This window comes from Lycorma delicatula, chromosome 8, assembly GCF_047948215.1.
Source record: "Lycorma delicatula isolate Av1 chromosome 8, ASM4794821v1, whole genome shotgun sequence".
Taxonomy (NCBI): Eukaryota; Metazoa; Arthropoda; class Insecta; order Hemiptera; family Fulgoridae; genus Lycorma; species Lycorma delicatula.
In genome coordinates, this window is record NC_134462.1 from 131530128 (window position 1) to 131550423 (window position 20296).

Here is a 20296-nt window from a genome sequence, read left to right on the forward strand (position 1 = left end):
AATATTTTTATTCAAAGACTATAAGTTACTATTAAAAACTTATAAACAAATTAAAAATTACTTTATTATCTATTATTTTAGATTTAACAAAACATGTTTCATGTGTAAAATCACAGTATTTTTTAAGCTTGTTTAATTTATTCCTTTAAGCATTTTAAGTTAGATACTTTGTATAAAAAAATGTAAAAAGGTGAGCCTAGTGGTCCAAGGTGTAGGTTTCTGGGATAAAATTACGTGCTTCTTACATGTGATCTATTCATTCCAACTCTCGGACCAACAGGATTGCAGCACTAAAAACAAAATAACTAATTAATGGTCATTAAGATAAATATACCGATATGTGAGTTGGCAGATAAGAGATGGACTCAAAAAGTAGCATTTTTATATAATTATTTATTTCAAGCTATTTGGTTAAAAATTATCAAACTTGAAAAGTAATCCTATTCACTTCATTTCACAGTATTTATTATGTAAGGTGCTAAGATTAGATTAGGCTTTCTATTAATTTGGATTTGTGTATGGTGTTTTTTGCTGGTTATTGGAATACACTTAACAACATGTTTAATGAAGTTACATGTATGTATGATAGATTATCTCTAAAGTAAAGACAGTTTCATTGTAAAAAAATTTATTCTGAAAACTTTATAAATATTTTTTATTTCTCTTAAACTATGTACCTTATATTACTTCTCTTTATAGTCATCACATGAATTAAGACATTTATCGTAGCGATACACCAGCTTCAATATACCCTCATCGTATTCTGTCACTAGTTCATTTGGTCACTGATTAACAGCATTAACACTTCATCGTCGCCTGAGAATTGCTTACCACTCAAAAATTTTTTCAATTTCCCAAACAAATGGTAATTAGAAAGGAGCTAAGTACAGACTATATGATAGATGATTGTAAATTTCCCATCCAAATGTTTACAGTACATCACGTGTCAGACATGCAACATGTGTGGATGTGTTTTATCATGCAGCAGCATGACGTTGTTGGTCAGCCGCCTACATCACCGATTTGAATGACCCGCTGTAACTTACATAGACCTTCGCAGTAGGCTTCTGCATTTATAGTTGTCATGTGGCATGAAATCAATCAGCAATATGCCAAACTGATCCCAAAAGATTGTGGCCATCAGTTTAGATCCAAATAGTTGTGGCTTGATCTTTGTTGGTCTGGTTGGTGATTGAGGATGACGCCATTCACTTGACTGCCATATTCTCTTTGGCATGAAATCCATGTTTCATCGCCAGTAATAATTGAGTTAAGGAACTCATCACCTTTATCTGTGTAGCGCATTAAAAATTCCAAAGCAGATCCCATTCAAATTTTTTGTGACGTTCTGTTAAGACGTGTGGCACCCAGCGTGCACAAACCTTTCAGAAACCTAAATGGTCATGAACAGTGCAATCAATAACAGCTCTTGAAACATCAGGAAAAAGAAGGGCCAGGTCGGAAATCGTTGAGCAACGATCTTTTCAGATTTCATCGATGCGTTCCAACAATCTTCAGTAAATAGTTATTTCTAAACCTTTTTCACCATTTCTAGATGTTTGTTTCATTCATTACATTATCACCGTACACAACAATCAATTGCCTGTGAATTTTAGCCAGCTTAACATTTTGATGGCTTATTAAAACCACTATGACTCCACATATTACACAATAAGCGGCAACATCGAATTTCCTGTTCATTTTATAATGTAATAACTCATACGTAATCAAAGATACTCCAACGTGACAACTTAACAAACAACAATGCAGTGTGTACATTACTAGCATGGCCATGAACGACACAGGTTCACCAATCTTAAGAAGAGAAATTTGCCAGTGATCTTTACTTTGAGATATCCCTCAAATGTATAATTTTTACTCTGCCTACAGTTTTTATTTATTCTCTTGTTTTTAATTATGAATAATAAATTACGTGTCTTGAAGAATATGAAGCCTGGTTGGAACCTGATTCAGAATTTTCTGGATGAAAGATGGAAATACTAATAATCCCCACTAAGTACTGTTTAATTTAATTTATGTAGCCTGATATTCCATGCAAACTATGTACAATCTGAACGTAGTGTCATTATCATTGTATCATACACATTAGCTTCTGCCAGTTGTTGAGAAGAAAAACTAAATTTAGCTATTGTATAAAATGTCGTCCCATCTTTGATTTACTTCATTCTTATAAAATATCTTAATTCTGTGCTATATGAAATATTGCCACTGAAATATTTTTTTATGTAGTGTTACTCCTGAAATATTTTTAAGTTAATATCACAACTTTTGTAAATTACATTTTCATTGACATTCTACTGGAAATTTCAACCAATATCTCATTGAGTAACAAGTAGTGTAAGAATTTTTATGAGAAATGATTTTTAATGAGAAAATGTCTAAAATGTATTAAAAGTGAAATTAACATTCACTTTTAATTGTACTAAATCATTTTGTGTTATAAAAATTTATGCTTCTTTAGGAATTTCATCAGTATTTCACTTATGAATTAGTAATTTAGTAATCAGTATTATTATTATTATTATTAGGGTGTTGTTAGTAATTGTAATTCATTTTAAATTGTATCTTCATCATGAATAAATCATGACTGGTTTGGCGATAACCGTATCCCGTTCTACACAAAAAATCTTTTGGATTTATCTGCATCAGAAGATAAGGTGATGAAGTGCTTTTATGATCACTGCAGAAAAAAAAAGTCTGCAATGCAATGTATTTGACATCAGTGATATTATGCAGCTGATGTCAAAATTTTACCACAGAAGTACATTTACTAAGTAAATGAATACATAATTCTTAAACAAATTTTTTTTTCTTATTGTCTTAGGTTGAAAGTCAGTTTTTTCTTTAACAATTAAAAATAATATTTTTATGTTAAACTTATTAAAGTTTTACAATACAGTACAATTTTTTTTCATTATTAATTTCAACCATATTAAATAACATTTTCTGAAGTGGGTTAATTTGATGATATGTAACAATTATTAAAAATATAATATAAAATAGGTTATTTTAGGTTTTAGATTACTGCATGTTATATTTTATAAAAAATGTTATTCTATTGTTAGAGGGTTTTTGTCTGATATTGGTAAAAAGTAAAAAAAAACCTGTGTGTAGCACAGTTATTTAATGTAAATGAATAGTGCAAGCTGCAGGAAGAATAAAGTGGATGTTCATAATATAATTAAAATTTCTTGTTAGTGAGTAGGTAGTGTTTTTCAATAAATATTACCTGAGAATGATTAAGTGTGTTATTGATTATTGAATTAAGGTGTTAATCAATCATTGATCAGTTTAACATGTTATTGATCACTGAATTAAGGTATTTCTGCACGAGTAAGAAAATCCAAGGTTATACATATTCTGTACTATTATCCTAAATTTTAATGATGCTCTGTTTAATAAAAGTACCGACTCATCAAGGATCTGTACTTAATGCATTGTTTTAGAGTTCATAGTAAATAGTTGCTTTTGGTTGTTTTATCTTTATTTAAAATAAATGAAATCTTTTTAATTTATTTTCATAATAATTTGTCCTGTCTTGTTAATAAAATAATAGAACATTACTGTGGAAATATATTTCTATACTTACTTTATATTTGTGAATTAAAATAATTTAATTTTAGTTAATTACTACTTTACATTAAAAGTAACTAAGAGATTTAATTTGCTAATTAATTGCGTGAATTAAAAATATTTTTTTTTTTACAGCATGATTTTTACAAAATGTGATTTTACAAATTATCCAATGTGTACTTGGCATGCTAACATATTTCTAAGTGTCTTTTAGTGTTATACAGTCTATAATAATTAGAAACCTAGTAGATTTTTAAGATTAAATCTGTACTTTAAAATTTATTTCTTAAAGCCACTTTTTGTATAAAATAACTAAAAGTGTAATAAAAATTCTGTGTTAAAACTATTAACACGTTTTGTAAATCTATTTTCAAAAAAATTTTTACATTTCAAATTGTTATAGGATGGTACTCTTTATCATCATGTATTTAAAGATGCAACAAGACCTGCAAATAAAGCGAATCCGCAAGGTGTCGCTTTTAATAGCAAAGGAGATGTTGCATATGCTTGTAAAACAAACTTTAATTCAACAAGACCGACTAAATCGCAAGGAAGCACAAGGTATTTTATGTTAACATGAACTGAAATTATTATTTTATTATTAACACCCTATTAGTCTGTGTGTGACAACTTTTAGTGTAGTGATCACAGGATTTGGTTCAGTATGCTCTCACACCTTCCTAATTATGTATTTACACCTATTATATGTTTATAATGATTCATTCTCCACACAAGTCTTCCCGCAAGTCTTCCCGCTGATCTGGTCAGAAGTCATTGTCATACCAGTACTTAAACCTGGTAATGACAAAGAATACCCCATCAAGCTACCTCCCTATCTCCTTGACAAGCATTTAAGCGACGTGATGGAGAGATTAGTGAATCACAGGCTTACATGATACTTAGAGAGACTTGGCCTTTTATCTCCAGAACAGTGTGGTTTCTGCTAAGGAAGATCTTCCATTGATCATTTAGTGTCACTGGAGGCAGCTATTCAAAATGCTTTCCTACTTCACCAGCGCCTCATCACTTCTTTGATATCTGGAAGGCAAATGAAGTAGCCTGGTGACATGGTACTCTAAACATCCTTAAAGAATGGAGTCAGGGGCAGTATGCTTGCTTTTATTAGGGATTTCTTAAATGACAGAACTTTCTGTGTTCATGTTGAGGATTCTTTATTGGGTAGCGTCACCTTGGAGAATGGAATACCTCAAGAAAGTGTATTAACCTTGTTTGCTGTAGCCATCAATATTACTAAATGTGTGTAGCTACATATTTCATGTTCTTTATTTGTTGATGATTTGCTGTATATACTACATTCCATTCAACAGCCACAGCAATGAAACTACCACAGAACACTATATCTCACTTGAAGCTTGGTCCAAGATTACCGGCTTCATCTTATCACCTGAGAAAACAAAATATACAGTCATTTCTCACCTGTGGGACCCTTTCATTCTGTAAATTTTTCAGTGGAGCACTGACTTTTATTTCTTCTGATGTTAAGTTTTTACGTTTATTTTTTGATAGCCGTCTTATATGGGTCAAACACACTAAACAATTAACAGCACCAGTTGGGGAGTCGATCAGTCATGTATGTTGTGTTTTTATTATTCTTTAGTTTGTTCCCATTTAGATTATGGTTGTGTTGCTTACCCTTCAGTCCCTCATACCACGCTGAAGATGTTAGATGCCATACATCTTGCTTTTCTTTGTCTTGCTAGTTACCATCCATATTATTCTGCACCTATAGGTGTTTGTACCTAGCGTTTGTTACACCTATAAATGTTGACATACCTTCTATTTTTCCAGCGTATTCATGTTCATATTCTCCGTGAAGAACCAACCTTATAATTGTATGATAGACCTTACGATATACAATATTGAATCAACACCACCTATCATCTTTCAGCAAATGTTTTATCATATTCTCTCCAAGACAAACCCAGACACAATAGTGTGCACAGGTGGATTGAAACAAAATACCATTGGATGCGCATTTTTTGTTAATGGCAGAACCTATTTGTTTGGTCTACCTAATATTACATTTGTATTTACTGCTGAATTGTATGCTATCAAGAAGGCTTTGAATATCGTTAACTCACATTACCGCCATATCCTTATTTGCAGTGACTTGTGCAGTGCTCTCCAAGTTTTAGATTTGTATTCTAAATATCCTCTCATTACCAAGATCTATAATACGATTGCTGAGTTGAACCACTGCAATATACAACTGAGTTTCTGGTGGCTAGCTATGTGGGAATTCTGGGTAATGAATATGCAGATTCCACTGCTAAAGGTGCATGTAGTCATCAACCATCCTTCATTGTTTATATTACTACATCTGAATTTATTAATTGTGTAAAACACACTTTTAGTGTAAAGTGACAAGATGACTGGACTGCTACAGATAATAATAACCAAGTTCGGTTTATCAAAGATACTGTGATGTCATGGGACTCCTCATGGAGAAAAGTTTACTGAGAGGAAGTGGTCCTTTGCCGATTGCGGTTGGGACATATGAGAGTTACTTATAGGATTTTGATGTCAGGAAAAGACGCTCCACTATGCATATGATGCGACTGCCACTTGACTGTGTGCCACATCCTTGTGGATTGCATAAGTTACGCGGCCTTATGTCTTAAATATAAATTGCCTAGAAACATTCAAAAAATCCTGGGCAACAATAAGGAAATTTTAGACCGGGTGGGTTGTTTTTTCTTAAGGTCGTCTGTTTATACTCGAATATGTGATTTACTATAGTGTATGTTGGCTCTTCATACTAGTTGCTGTGTAGCAGTTGGAAATTTCATTGTTCTGATTAAGAAGTAAAATGTGATGTCTGTTTGGTTTTTGCTACAAATGTTTATGTCCAAGCAATGATAACGCCGAAGCTTTTTTCGCCCAGAGAAAAAACAAAAAAAAATTATCCAAGTCTCTTCAATCGGACCGTTTGTACTGGGCCTTGCGGTCCTCCCAGTACTTTTTCATATGTCTGATCTTTGTGCCCTTTTTAATGTTGAAAATGTTCATGTTGTGAGATTTTTCTTGCGAGTGTAAAATGAGTAATTTGTTCTTGATTTTCTTGTTTAATTTAATTTTATCTCTGGTGTCTTCTGGTGTAAGGCCAATTTCCTTCAGATCCTTTCTTATTTCTCTGATCCATCTGCATCCTGTGTTGATGTTTTTCAAGTCAAGATGGTATTGTAGTAGCTGTTTCAGAAGTCTTGCATCTTGCATTCTCATGATATGTCCAAAGAATCCTAGTCTCCTCTTAACGCATGGTATCAGTGATGGGTTCTAACTCTTCGTACACAACTTTGTAATAATAAACTAACTGATCTTTTAAAAAAAGATTTATGGAACATTACAATGCTTACAGAAACAAAAAGAGATGTACACCTAATATGGTTGACCATTCGTTGCAAGCATAGTATTACTGATAAGAATAATTTAGAAATGTTGGAAATTTATAACAATAAAAAAAATAAGTTTACTTGAAAAATATTATATTTATAAATTTAAACAAAAGTATGAAAAGATTAACCAACAGGTTGTTTTTGAATATGGTGTTATTAAAGACATGGTTGTAGCAGTTGGCAACTGCTTACGAACGTAGTTGTGTGATGTTTTAAATTTACATTATTCCAGTACGGCAGTAAAATTGTGTCATTAACAAATTTTGTGGTTTTTAAGGTTTATGTTTTCTAAATTTTCAAGTTTTTATCTCTCTTGTTTTTGTTATTTTTTTATATTATTTCAGGATGATGTGGGATCCTGTGAAATTCTACTGTTGGTATTAGTTTTTTAAGGTTTGTTAACCGTGTTAATAGATCATGTAATAGAGCAATTGATTATACAGAATGTAATGAAAATAGAAATAAAAATAAATTAAACAAATAAATAGATATTTTATAACAAATTGCTATATATAATGGTTGTAGTGAATCTTTATAGTTGATAATGTATACAAAAAACTAATCAATGTTATCTACTAATCAAAAGTTAACAATAATACAATGTTTAATACCAATAAATGACACACAAAAAATTGACATTTTATATTTAAAATATGTATATACTGATAGCATTGTTGAAAATATAACAGAGGTTTATGATAAAAATAGCCTGCATACCAGACAAATAAAATAAAACATCTAAAAAACAGTAAACATATTGTTTCACCTGGTTTATACAATTTGGGTGGAATTTATACAATAAAATATAATGATTTTGACCATATTTATATAGGAAAATCTACTAGCTCTTTCAAAAACTAGATTTTCTGAACATTTTAGTTATAAAAATCAAAAACTGGGTTTCTCTAATGTTTTTGATCATGTTATTAATAATAAACATTCAATATATGATATTCAAACAGATTTTGAAATATTAGAAATCAAAAAATATAATATAAATGGAGATAATAGGGTTTTAGACATTTTTAGAAAGATTTTATATATATAAAAATAAAAGTAGATTTAATTAATCAACCTTCAGAGTGTGAGGATGGCATGATTATAAAAGCTGCAGTAGGTGGCAGCACTTTTTCAGACATTGTTATTGTATAATTCAATCTATTTCAAATATGTACAGTAATGTAACATTGGCGGCTAGCCAAACCACATGTTTATTTATTCTATTTTAACTTATTTATTTATTATTTAATTAATTTTTAATTTTAATATTTTTATCAATTGATGTCATATTTCTATATATGTAATTTTTTACTTTTAATATTTGATTTTAAATGTTAAAAAATATTTAATTTTAATTTCAATCTTTAATTTAAAATTTTTGATTTTTATAATTTATATTTAAAAAAAAATTTAATAAAGTTTTTATTGTATTTTATAAAAAAAGAAAAAAAATTATGTGTAATATATATATAAATTGACATGAACAATTTAAAAAAAAATGGGTTTCAACTGAGGATGTGAGAAATTCGTGAAAAAGTTTTTGAATATATGATAAAATAAGGTAAATGTCATTCTACGTTATTTATTGTTTTTTTACTTAGGCTGATCAATATCTTTAAATTTATTTACTAGTAGAGGAATATGATTCTTAAAAGAATTGATTTTAGAAAAAAAAATGTATACATATATCCATATCTCCTCTGCATATAAAATCTAGCTGATTATATAGTATAAAACTTATTCAGCCACTCCACAAAGTACAGAATTTAAGAACATTCTTACCTTATTTTTTTTTCATTAGTGCTTTTGGGCATAAGCCCATCTTCAGTAATGTTTTTTTTTTAATTTTACTTTTTTACACTTACACAATAGATAGATAACATGATACTTTTAAATTTATAGAAAAAATATTTGTTGTCAATAAAAAAAAAAAATGAAATTTAAAACGTTATAATATTAAAATTTCCTTTAACATGCTATTTATATGTGTTAATACAGTACTGTATTAACATATCTATAAGTTCAAATTGAGGTTGAATGTAGTAATATTATAATAGCTTAATGTATGTCTGTTAGCATTCTGGTATGTCTGTTGCATTCTATAGGTTTCTTTGATTTGATAGCAAGAGATAATTGAGTTATTTTACAATTGGACAGAAAATGAAAGGTCTGGAGAATCTAATAACTAGAACCATTTAGGTATATATGATTGCAATATAATTTACTTACCTTATCAGTTAAGATCATATAGTGATTGGTAAAATATACTGAATAAAAAAAAAGACATTGCATCAAATGTGGAAAAAGTAAAACATTTAATGAAATGATGAAATTAAGGACATTTAAAATCTGAGGGTGTTCTTAGAAAGCATTTGTGTGATGAACATTTTTGCTGCATGAACAACAGCTAATGAAAAAAGGAAAAGGATAAATGTGCATCTAAAATAGAATTATGCATCTGCATATATAGTGGTGAGCAGAATCTGAAGCATTATATTAGATAGATTTGACATTATCTCCATGATTTTTTTTTCTTAACTCATGTTTTCTTTGTTGAAATACTTGTGAATATGCTGAAATTTAAAAGGTCTTTAGAATAATTCTGAAATGTGGTTTCATGCCACTTACTAGATATACTAATAGCTACTGCTATTGTTGAAAATTAGTTTAAAATGTGTTGCATGTAAACATTCTTATAAAGATAAGATATATTTGTTATCTTTTTATAAATATTTATATCTCTGCTTAAAATATCCAGTTACTTCGGTCATGCACATTACATTTCATTATAAGATTAAAATGAGTTCATTTCTGTAAGTTTTAAACTCCTAAAAATTATATTTATGAAAATTTGCATGTTTGATTTTTTTTTTTTTTTTTTTAATAATTTCATGGGCTTTTTAATATATGCTACAAACTTTCTACATAAATAATATATATATATATATATATATATATATATATATATATATATATATATATATTTTTTTTTAATTCAACATAAGTGTAAGAATAAAAAAAGACTTTTTATAACAAAAATTTATTATAAATTATGATTTTGATTCTTATTTTATTAAATGTTTAAATTACCAAATTTGGAGTGTTATAAACATAATTAATTTTTTCAGACGTGCAACAAATTCAAGTGATGAATTTGTTCAATCATCTAGTAGTATGCATTGGTATAATAAGAAAGTAAATTATGAAACAGACTGGTTTCTAGGATGTGCTACTCGTTACATGTTAAGTGGACGACCTTTAGCTGATCTGTGTGATCACAATGCTGCTGTAGCTAAAGAATTTGGGCGTATCACTGTAAGATCTTTTTTGTTCTATGATTTTAATAAATTACTGTAATTTTCGGTGTATAAGAAAAAACCTAAAATTTAAGGTATGAATTAAAAAAATTGATTAAATATAGGTAATTTTAAATAGAAAACTGACTTTTCAGAAACTTGCAAAACCCATGTCACGGTCATCTGAATCTTCTCTCTCATCAATGTCTTCATTCTCTTGTTCTTCATCATCATCATCATCCACTTCATACAAGAAATGATCTTCACTTTCATCAAGGGCGTTGCTAATTCCACATTTCAAGAAAGATTTAACAATAGTTTGTTCATTCACTTTTGACAAATACGTCTTAACCCACTCGCACACTTGAGAGATTGATGGCTGTTTCAGGGCACCCTTTGGTGTTAGTTGATGTACACCAACATTCACTTGTTTCACTCTTCCTTCATAAAGACTTTAAGGGCTTATTTAGTGATACATCAAGTGATTGTAGTTGTGATGCGAGTCCTCCTTGTATGACAACCAGTTCAGTATTGCACTCTTAGAATTTTTGTTTGATTGTTTCCTTCGGATGAGCCTGGAACTGATCAAATACAAGAAGAGCTTTCTTCTTTAGCAGTGGACCGTTCCTTCTTTTCCATACTTTGTCTATCCACACTTTCATCCATCCAACCTTTTTCAGGAAGACGTACAATCACTCCTGTTGGTATTTTTTGTTTAGGCAGTGTCTTCCGCTCAAAAATTATCATTAGTGGCAGCTTTGTACCATCAGCACAGCATGCAAGAACTACATTGCAGTGTGTTTTTTCATGTCCACTGGTTTTGATTGTAATGCTTTTCTCATCTTTCTCAGCTACAGTTCTATTTAAGGGTACATTAAAGTTAGGGGTGTTTCATCCATATTGGCTATCTACCCTATTTCAAAATTGTAATTTTTTTGTTGTTGAATCACATATTTATGAAAGGAAATGATTTTATCTTCATATTCTTTTGGTATTTTTTGACTGATTTTTGTTTTTGTACACATACAAAGTCCACTACGTTTCATTAAATGCTAACACCAGGACGCACCACCTTTAAAATCTTCTATGTTACGATTACAGGCTACTTGGATTGCATGTATAATCGTTTTTGTTGAAATGGCAATGCCATTTTGCAGATTTTCTTGCACCCATTTTAAAACTTCAGTCTCGAGTTCTGTCCATTTCGCAACTTTACCACGTTCTGCACACTTTTCTTTCTGCAAATTGAACAACATCTTCAGACCATGCCAAGTTCTAATCATTTTTTCTGTAGGCGGAAGTCCAAAATGTCTTTCAACTTTCCTATTTCTGTGTTCTTCCGCATATTTTACAACCTGCAATTTGTAACTTGAAGTGTAAGAATGTTGCCTACTTTTTTCCTTCACTAAAAACTATCAAACTAACACAAACTATCACAACACGTCAACTCAATACTGTTAAATGTCTGTAACTGATAACTCGGATAAGAGATTATGCAACTTAAATTAGGACTCTCTGTTTTGAGCCAATGACGTGCTAGAAGTCATGTGATGGTCACGTATCAAATCGGTCATGTCATTCACCAGTTATAAAGATCTTTGAACATAAAATGGAAAACAATCTTTACTTTCATTATATAAGACACACTCCATTTTTTAGATGAATTTTTAAGGTAAAAAAAGTGCATCTTATACACTGAAAAATATGGTAAATGTTTTTCATTTAATGTTAGGTGTAGTTCTTTTAGTTTACAAAAACTCTTTAAGTCTTGTATCGGTAAGTGTATGTGAATCCACAGCTATCCTGATATAAAGGAAGTTATGATAATTGCTGTTTTACTATAAGTAAGGTCTGTTGTTCGTTGAAGCAAGAAATGAAAGCTTATGAATGTGGAATGTGAAATATATTTGATGGGTGAGGAATGGGTGAGTGAGGTTTGACTAAATAAATCTGCAGGTTGGAAGCTAGTCTTATCATGCTAGTTTCTTCATGAAATACTTTTTATATATAGATACTTCTTAATCTTAATTTTTTTTTTTTAATTAAAATACCTACTGTTAGATGTGTAATGCAGAAGACTGTCATTAGAATTAGAACCATAGTCATAATTTAAAGAAGAAATAGATCAGAAAATAAACTTAATTAGAAAACAAAAAGAATAGTTTGGATGCAGAACTATTTATATGTAAGAACTGATTGATTATGAATTCTATAGACTAATTCCAGAGTTCAGTAAGGAAGTGTTTTTTGACTGATTAAATGCCAGTTTTGGAAATTCACAATTTAAAGCAAAGAATCATTAAAAAATTAGTCATTTCATGTTGGCCAAATCTTCTGAATAAGAACTTCGTCATTTTATTGCAATTTTATGCATTAATTAAGTTACCATTACAAGTCAATTGTTAACCTACATTTGTCATTGTTACTTAGAGTATCTGTAGCATCTATTCAGTAGGCTAATGTAGAAAATAAACTTGTTTTAAAGAAATAACAAATAAGTAGTAATAGTTTTGAGTTTTACTAAAAAAGTGTGAAGGGTTTTGAAATATGATGTTTATTAAAAATTCTATTATGAATATGAATTTGTGAATAAAATATTTTATGTGTTTAATTACATTTACATTTTCAAAATAGAATCAAAATAATGCATGAAAAAAGAAATCGTTGATTTGAAGGATCATTAGAAGGGAAAGAAAATGTTAGATTGTGTTTTTAAAAACTCACTCAGCTTGCAATCCCAGCTAGAAACCTGTTGGCCTAGGAGTCATTTGTCTAATTGCTAAAGTGGGATAATAGTCTATTTAAAATACACTGAAACAAGTTTCACATTTCTCAGTTATTCTTTAAAGGACAATGGGCTTAAAGTTGCATTATTATAGGATTAGTAATATAATCACAAGTTCAGTTGCAATATTGTAAAATCTATAGATTTATTAGCTGACTGTACAAAAACATGATAAATTGTTGAGAAGGGATTCATTTTTTCTTTCTGCTAACATAAAACTTTATATTAGATGCATCATTTAGTAATGATCTGCTTTTATTCTCTTATGTTGCTATGTTGTTTGGAAAGCAATGTTTGTAGCAATTAGTGATATTAAAGGTATTAGCTTAAATGCAATGATTTCACTCCTGATTGCAAGTCTTAAGAAATCTGTTTTAAGTTTTAAGTCTTACTTTGCACTTATTTATCTAACTACATTGAGATCTTTTCTTAATTTGTGTTATTTATTTATTCTTTAGCTTTATTTATTTTACCTTCAATTTTGTATTGGATGTAAATAGTAATTATGAAAACTTTTAGTATGGAAATATTGCAATTAAATATTTTCTTTTGTTTTGTTAATTAAAAGTATTCCTCAAATAAATTAATGCAAACCATAAATACTGTATAATTGAATAAATAAAATTGTTCTGTTGTAGTGTAGTTTTTTAAAATCGGTTTTTACTTTTTAAAATAACAAATTTGATAAAATTCAAGTAAATATTTTTGTTACTGATAAATTCAGTTTTGGTTAAGTAATGATAAATTTATTTTTTGCAGATAAATTTTAGTAGTTTTATGTTGTCAGTGTACAGTTTGGCTGCTTTCCACTTGGTTTTAGAATGATGTTATTAAGCTGTTAATAATTAAAGAACAAAAACTATTGATACTTCTTATTCTTTTAAATTAAATAATTACACTGTATTAAGCCGTAACATTTTCTAAGGACATACTGTTTCATAACAAATTACAGGTTTAATTATAGTTTATCTAATGATCTGGCTCATTCTCAGCTGTTAATAACAATAATAATATTTATTTTCCAATGTCTGTTGATATACATAATTATTGTGTTCAGTAATATAATTAACATATTGATGAATATACTAAATGTAATTAATCTAACTATACATATAAATATTACACATAAACAGCAAATACAGTTTATAAAAAAAGGAGTGAACAAAATACATTTTGGAAAACTATCTCTTGTGAAAAATCCGGTTTTTGCGATTACCTTCAACAGGGATATTACTTTGAAAAAATAATTATTAAAGAAATAGTCAATGGCGGTAGTACAGAGCCATAAAATTTATAGCAAATAAAACCAATTTGCTCGTAAACTGATGTTTATCACTTTACTTGTTCGTTTCAAGAGATAAAATTTCCATCAGAAGCTGCTAATACATTGCTTTATTATTCTACTATTAATAAATAATTAAACATAACAATAACTGCAAAAGAAGACATCTTTATTTCAAAGTAAAGTCAGATGTGTTGTTTCCTATTTAGACACATAATATGTTATTAATTTTAAATGCTGATCAAAATAAACTCTCCTCACTCTAATATTGAAATAAATGATTTTCAACAGTTTTATGAACATTTTTCGCACAGCTTTATAAGCTGATAAAAATATTTGGTGCTATGTTAAAGTAGAATTTAAAATACTATCTCCTAGGTTTAGGGGACACAAAGTTTCTCTTATTTCTTGTGCCCGTTGAATTTGAGTATTAATTCTTTACCACTCCAAAGATAAAAAGGGTACAAGGCAACATATAAAAGCTTCAATGGAAGCCCATTAACTTACTTAAAAAATAAACATAAGGGTTTTAACTGGCATTTTGCGTACAGCTTGTATAAGATATTTTGACCAGTTTAATACTGTGGCAGTATGCTCCATCCTCAACATTTAATTCTATGATTTAACCTGGATTCAACCAATGCAGTCTAAATGCAAATGCAGTGTAACAATTGATAGGAAGTTAATAAGATTTTTTCACATTATTGTAAATTTAGTTTGTTGTATCCCCTATAATTAAAGTTTATTGGTAAAGTGAACATTAATATCTTGTTAGAGTGTAACCTGAACTTAAACAGGTTTCTGCAGCTTCACAGAACAGCTTATTATTGGTAATGGGGTTATGTATTTTAGGTCTACTTTTATCATATTCAAAATTTTTAGAAGTACTTTTTTAATATAAAAGAAATATAAAAAAATTTACATTTGTAATTTAATTTTAAGGTTAGCCTTGTTTGGAGCATGATCAAAGCCCTCTATACACCAAGAGTTGGAGATTTTGGTCATCAAACACCATTAAGAGAAGAGCAGGGGGGAGGGCCTGGTGGAGGAAAAGATGGAGAAGGTGATAAGGCTAAAACTGGCGATGGACAAGGTGCTGGAAGCGGTGGTGATGATGATGGAGGAGAAGGAGATAATGAAGAAGGCAAACGGAAATCAAAACGCCAACTTAGAATTGAAGATCTAAAACCTGGATCAGATTCTCTTGGTGATTTTTTCTTTGGTGATGGTGAAATGGATCCATTAAGTATGGATTTCGAACGTGGTAACAGTGTAGGTCTTTGTGTTGATATTATAACACATGATTGGACTTTACCTGTTGAAGCATTTCCTATTAGACATGAAATACAGGATAGTTCACCTCCTCCCGAACAATTTCCTAATAGTGATTCACCTGAACCGTCAGATGGTAAGTTAGTCTTGTTCGATCTTTTATCAGGAATGACATTTTTTATTAATTTTTACTTTAGGTCTAAATCCTGTTAAGTTGTTAAACATGTTTTTTAATTTGAATTATCTTACACTAACAAACTGAAATCATTTAAGGTTTTATTATATAATTGCTATGCAAATCATCTTTGGTGTAAATATGAACAAGATAAATGATAATTAATCTGCATATATTTATAAGAATATTTTGTTTTATTTAACATCAATCTTGTATAAGTTTAATACTTTTATCTGTTTAATTGATGTAAATATGATCATTCAGAATTGTGTGACTTGATATGCACAGATTTTAGAGGTAAGTTCGATCAGTTGTAACACCTGATACGCTCCAAAATTTACTTCAGACTTCATTGAAACGTTTTATCTGTGTAATAGATATTTGTAGTAGACTTTGTTACATACGCTATGTATGATAACATTTTAATAAATTGTGAACAATAAGGCATTCCTAATATTGGAAATAAAATAACATAAATTCAACTCCTTAATTATTGCATGAAATTTTGCAGATGACCTAAATTTGAAAATTATCCTTAAAATTTTATAGGTTTGTAAGTAGTGTACCAAACGTATTACTTACTATTTCAGAATTTAGTTATCAAAAGTTTCCTTTCAGGTACCTCTTCATTTGCAGGAACAAAAAAAATTGCACTGAGCTGAATCAGGTGAAGAGAGCTGTGTGAGCAGATGCATTGTCAAGGTGTGAAATCCCTAGTTGCCAGTCTGCCACAAATCAGGCTTTTTTTTCTGCAAATTGATACCCAATCTTCTCAGAATTTCCAAGTAAATACCCTGGTTATCACTAACCTGGTGGAATGAATTGTGAATACACTTCCCCACTAGGCCCTTTTTTTTTGCAAATTGATGCCCATTCTTCTCAGAGTCTCCAAGTAGATACCCTGGTTAACACTCTGACCTGGTGGAACAAATTCTGAATACACTACCCCACTCATATAAAAAAATGAATGATTCCAAGCGACTCTCTTTTTGCTGAGCAGTCAGGAGCCATGACAAAAACTTTGCCTTTCTCATCTCCTAATCTTCTGATAAAATTTTCTGAACCGAGCTCCAAGTTACTTTAAACAACTTCTTGATTTCCTCAATGGTACGTCGTCGATCTTCAACCACAATTGCATTAATCTTTTTGACATCTTTGTAATGGGGTTGGTCATCAATTGACATTTCCCCTCTTTTGAAATGCAAAAATGACTCAAGTTTGGCACTTAAGTTTTTCCCGTAGCAGTATCCTTCTAAACTGGTTTCAGCATCACAATAGTTTCTCAAGTATTTTTCCCTGTGCAGTAGGCAAAACTACATACACTGTTCAGTAAAGAATGCTATGAAAAAAACAAGAAGTAGGTGAAACAGCTTTAACAAAAAAATTCATAAAGATCAGACATAACCTTTCCAATGATGTTACTTGACATGGCCGTTTTCAACAGAACAGGGACACATGCCATATATCATGGGAAGCCACGACTTTGAAAGTTTTATTTACAACTACATCATCACCAGGAATTTGTGGCCACGAAGATTGCCCTATTCAACCAGATCTTTTTCTGTACAAGACAAGAGTACATGCTATGTGCCCTTGGACAACAGATTATTTGAAACGGGCATTACGCTCAAAATAAGTTAGGTTGACCAGGCAACACTCCATTGAATGGCCAGGAACATGGAACATGTTCACCTGTGTCTTCAGACAGACAGAGGGCATTTTCAGCACTTGATGTTGTAATCTTCCAGTTACTCTACATATCAAAACCAATTAAACATTTGTTAGCACCTTCGTTAAAATAGAAAGGAAATCATGAGTTTTATTTGAATCTTGTGGTATAAACCTGCAATAAATATTACTTATAAGGATAATTTGTATGTTTTTTACAATTTGTAAATTTAATGCATAAATTTACAAAAAAAGGTGGATTAAGTGTTTTTTTTTTTTTTTTTTTTTTTTTATTATGATTCAATATTAGTAATGCTTATTGTGTAGTACACCCACTTAAAATGTTTTATATCATAGGTATTTACAGTATACCTATACTGTAATCTTCAAAGAAGATTCATGTATACATAATCTTTACAGAAGGACTATCATTCAAGGCTCAACTTAAAACAGCTCTTAAAAAATGGGGAAACAACAGAAAGAAGTAAAACAAAACACTTTAGGTTAATTTATTATTAGTCTTTCATGTAGGTGATGAAGACTAACAGTTAATTTTATTTTTTTTATTATTATTATTTTGTAATTAATTACAAAATGAAAAACTGCTCAGTGAAATACATGAGAATGTTCTTTTATTTGCTTATAGACTCGTGCATGCAGTTTGCAATAATTTAATTCTGCATGGCAGTGTTCAAAAATAAATGAGTAAGAAGTTATATAAGATTTTACCAATTATTGAACCTCTAGATTTTCTTTAAAGCTTAATTATTGAAAGTAAATAAAAAAATACATTAAATTTAATATAGATTTTAGGCATGACTATAAACTGTCGGTTTCACAACACATGCATTATCTCAGAGGGCATTATTATGAATACAAAAGGTATTTTGCAAAATAAACAAATACATATTCAGAATATAAAAAGATATTGTTTGTGTAGCGCATTAACTATTATGGTTGTAGACAATCTGAGATGAATCACAAGACTCTCCTGAAAATGAAACAGCTGATCTCAAATATAACAAGCATCTAGGTCAGATTTAGTAAGAGAAATGAGAGTGAAGCTATCACAAATTGCATTATTCACTGAGCCAAATGTATGGTTGCATATCACAGCAAGCCAATCCCACAAAAATTCAGGTTAATTCAGCCATATGTGTAACATTTTCATTCTATTTAGTACATGGAATTTTTTTATTAGCATTATTAAAATAATTCTTTTTAAACTGAAGTTAAGATGTTTTGAGTTACAAATAAGGATGTGAATGTATTAGTCATGTTTTGAAAGAAAGGTCCATTTTGAAACAAACACAAAACTGAAAAATATGAATAAACTTTACTATTTATGCTTAAAAACTACAATTATTTACTGCTTTTCTACATAGTTTTCTTCATCTTCAACACATTTTTCATAGTATTTCATTAGCTTCTTTGTTCCCTTTACACGAAATTCCATTACCAGTGGCTAAACCTCACAGTAATGCCATTTCCAGTTTGTCATCATCATCAAACCTTTGTGTTGTTAGCCACAATGTAAGATAAGAAAAAGAAAATAATCTTATCAAAATAATAATTTTTTTCTGTCAATACTTTATAAATCAAAGCTCATGAAACGTCAAAGACACTTGTGACACGGTGAAGCACCGGTTTTCTCAAATTTTTTATCAAATTTTTCAATCAAATCATCTGTCATCACCAATGGCCGATGGTTATGTTCTTCATCATGAATGTTCATTCGGCTTTCTTGAAATGAATTGCACCACTCTCTTAGCGTTCATCACTCATAATGTTCGGCCTATAAATATCACAAATTTGCCTGTGAATTTCAACCGTAGCTTTGGTCTGAGCCATGCTTGCAAAAGTGCCATCTGTTTATATTATGTAAAGGGGTGGAAAATTCAAAATGGCCCTTACTTTAAAAACATGCCTTGTATCTATACACATTTAGATGCTATAATTTGATACATATTTTTGAGAAATTATTATTATTATTAATACCTATTGTCAAAATAAAAAATTATAGTATTTAGTTATTATTATTCATATTGTAAATTGTAAGTTAGTATAATCTTATTTGCATTTATTTTAAATCTCCTTTTTAGAAGGACTTTTTTATTTGTTTCATTTTTGTAATTATGCAGTTTTATAATTATGATTAATTCAGATTTTATTATTGCAACCAACATTCCATTTTACAGTTTTTATTGTCACTTTATCTTTTCCTGTTTTGGGACAAATTATATGTTTTTCATAATCTTAGGCTATCATACACAAAAATTTACAAAGATGTACGCAAACAGAAAGTATGACTATAAAAAGGGAATGGGCACTATCAAACAAAAATGGACATGACAGAGACAAAGGACATGACTGTTAGTAGGAACAGCAAAGGAATTGAATTACCTCTAAGTAAATAGACATTGTGTTTTAGTCAAAAAAAGTTTCTTTGAGTTTTTAACTTATTTTTTTGTTTACTTTTTATTTCTATAAAACAGTTATTTTACTTTTTTCAATTAGCTTATAGAGTGAAGAATAAACAAACATTGTGTTTGTGTGAATTCATCATGATCTTGCTGAGTCATTTACAGTGTATCAGTGCCGATTCACAATGCAACCATATCTGTATACAATATTAATCACCTTATAGTTAGTCATATAATAGTCATGTAGTTAAACGTTTATGTAACATTATGTCTTCTCAGTTCTATTAAAATTCTTGATATTTCATATGATCACTCTTTTGTTCTTGTGTTCAATTTTTATCTTTCTGTTACTTATTTACTCTAATGTTACCTAAAGTTAATATAA

The 20296-nt window shown here is 29.7% G+C and overlaps 1 protein-coding gene across 2 annotated transcripts in view; it reads left to right on the top strand.

Annotated features, from left to right (window-relative positions):
- Window positions 1-20296, top strand: part of Wdr24 (WD repeat domain 24) — a 60270-nt gene that overhangs the window by 22821 nt on the left and 17153 nt on the right. For both annotated transcript variants that reach the window (XM_075372667.1, XM_075372668.1), the window contains exons 6-8: window positions 3998-4155; window positions 10139-10325; window positions 15316-15781. In XM_075372667.1, the coding sequence (XP_075228782.1) occupies window positions 3998-4155; window positions 10139-10325; window positions 15316-15781 (811 nt within the window). The remainder of the gene's footprint in view (window positions 1-3997; window positions 4156-10138; window positions 10326-15315; window positions 15782-20296) is intronic.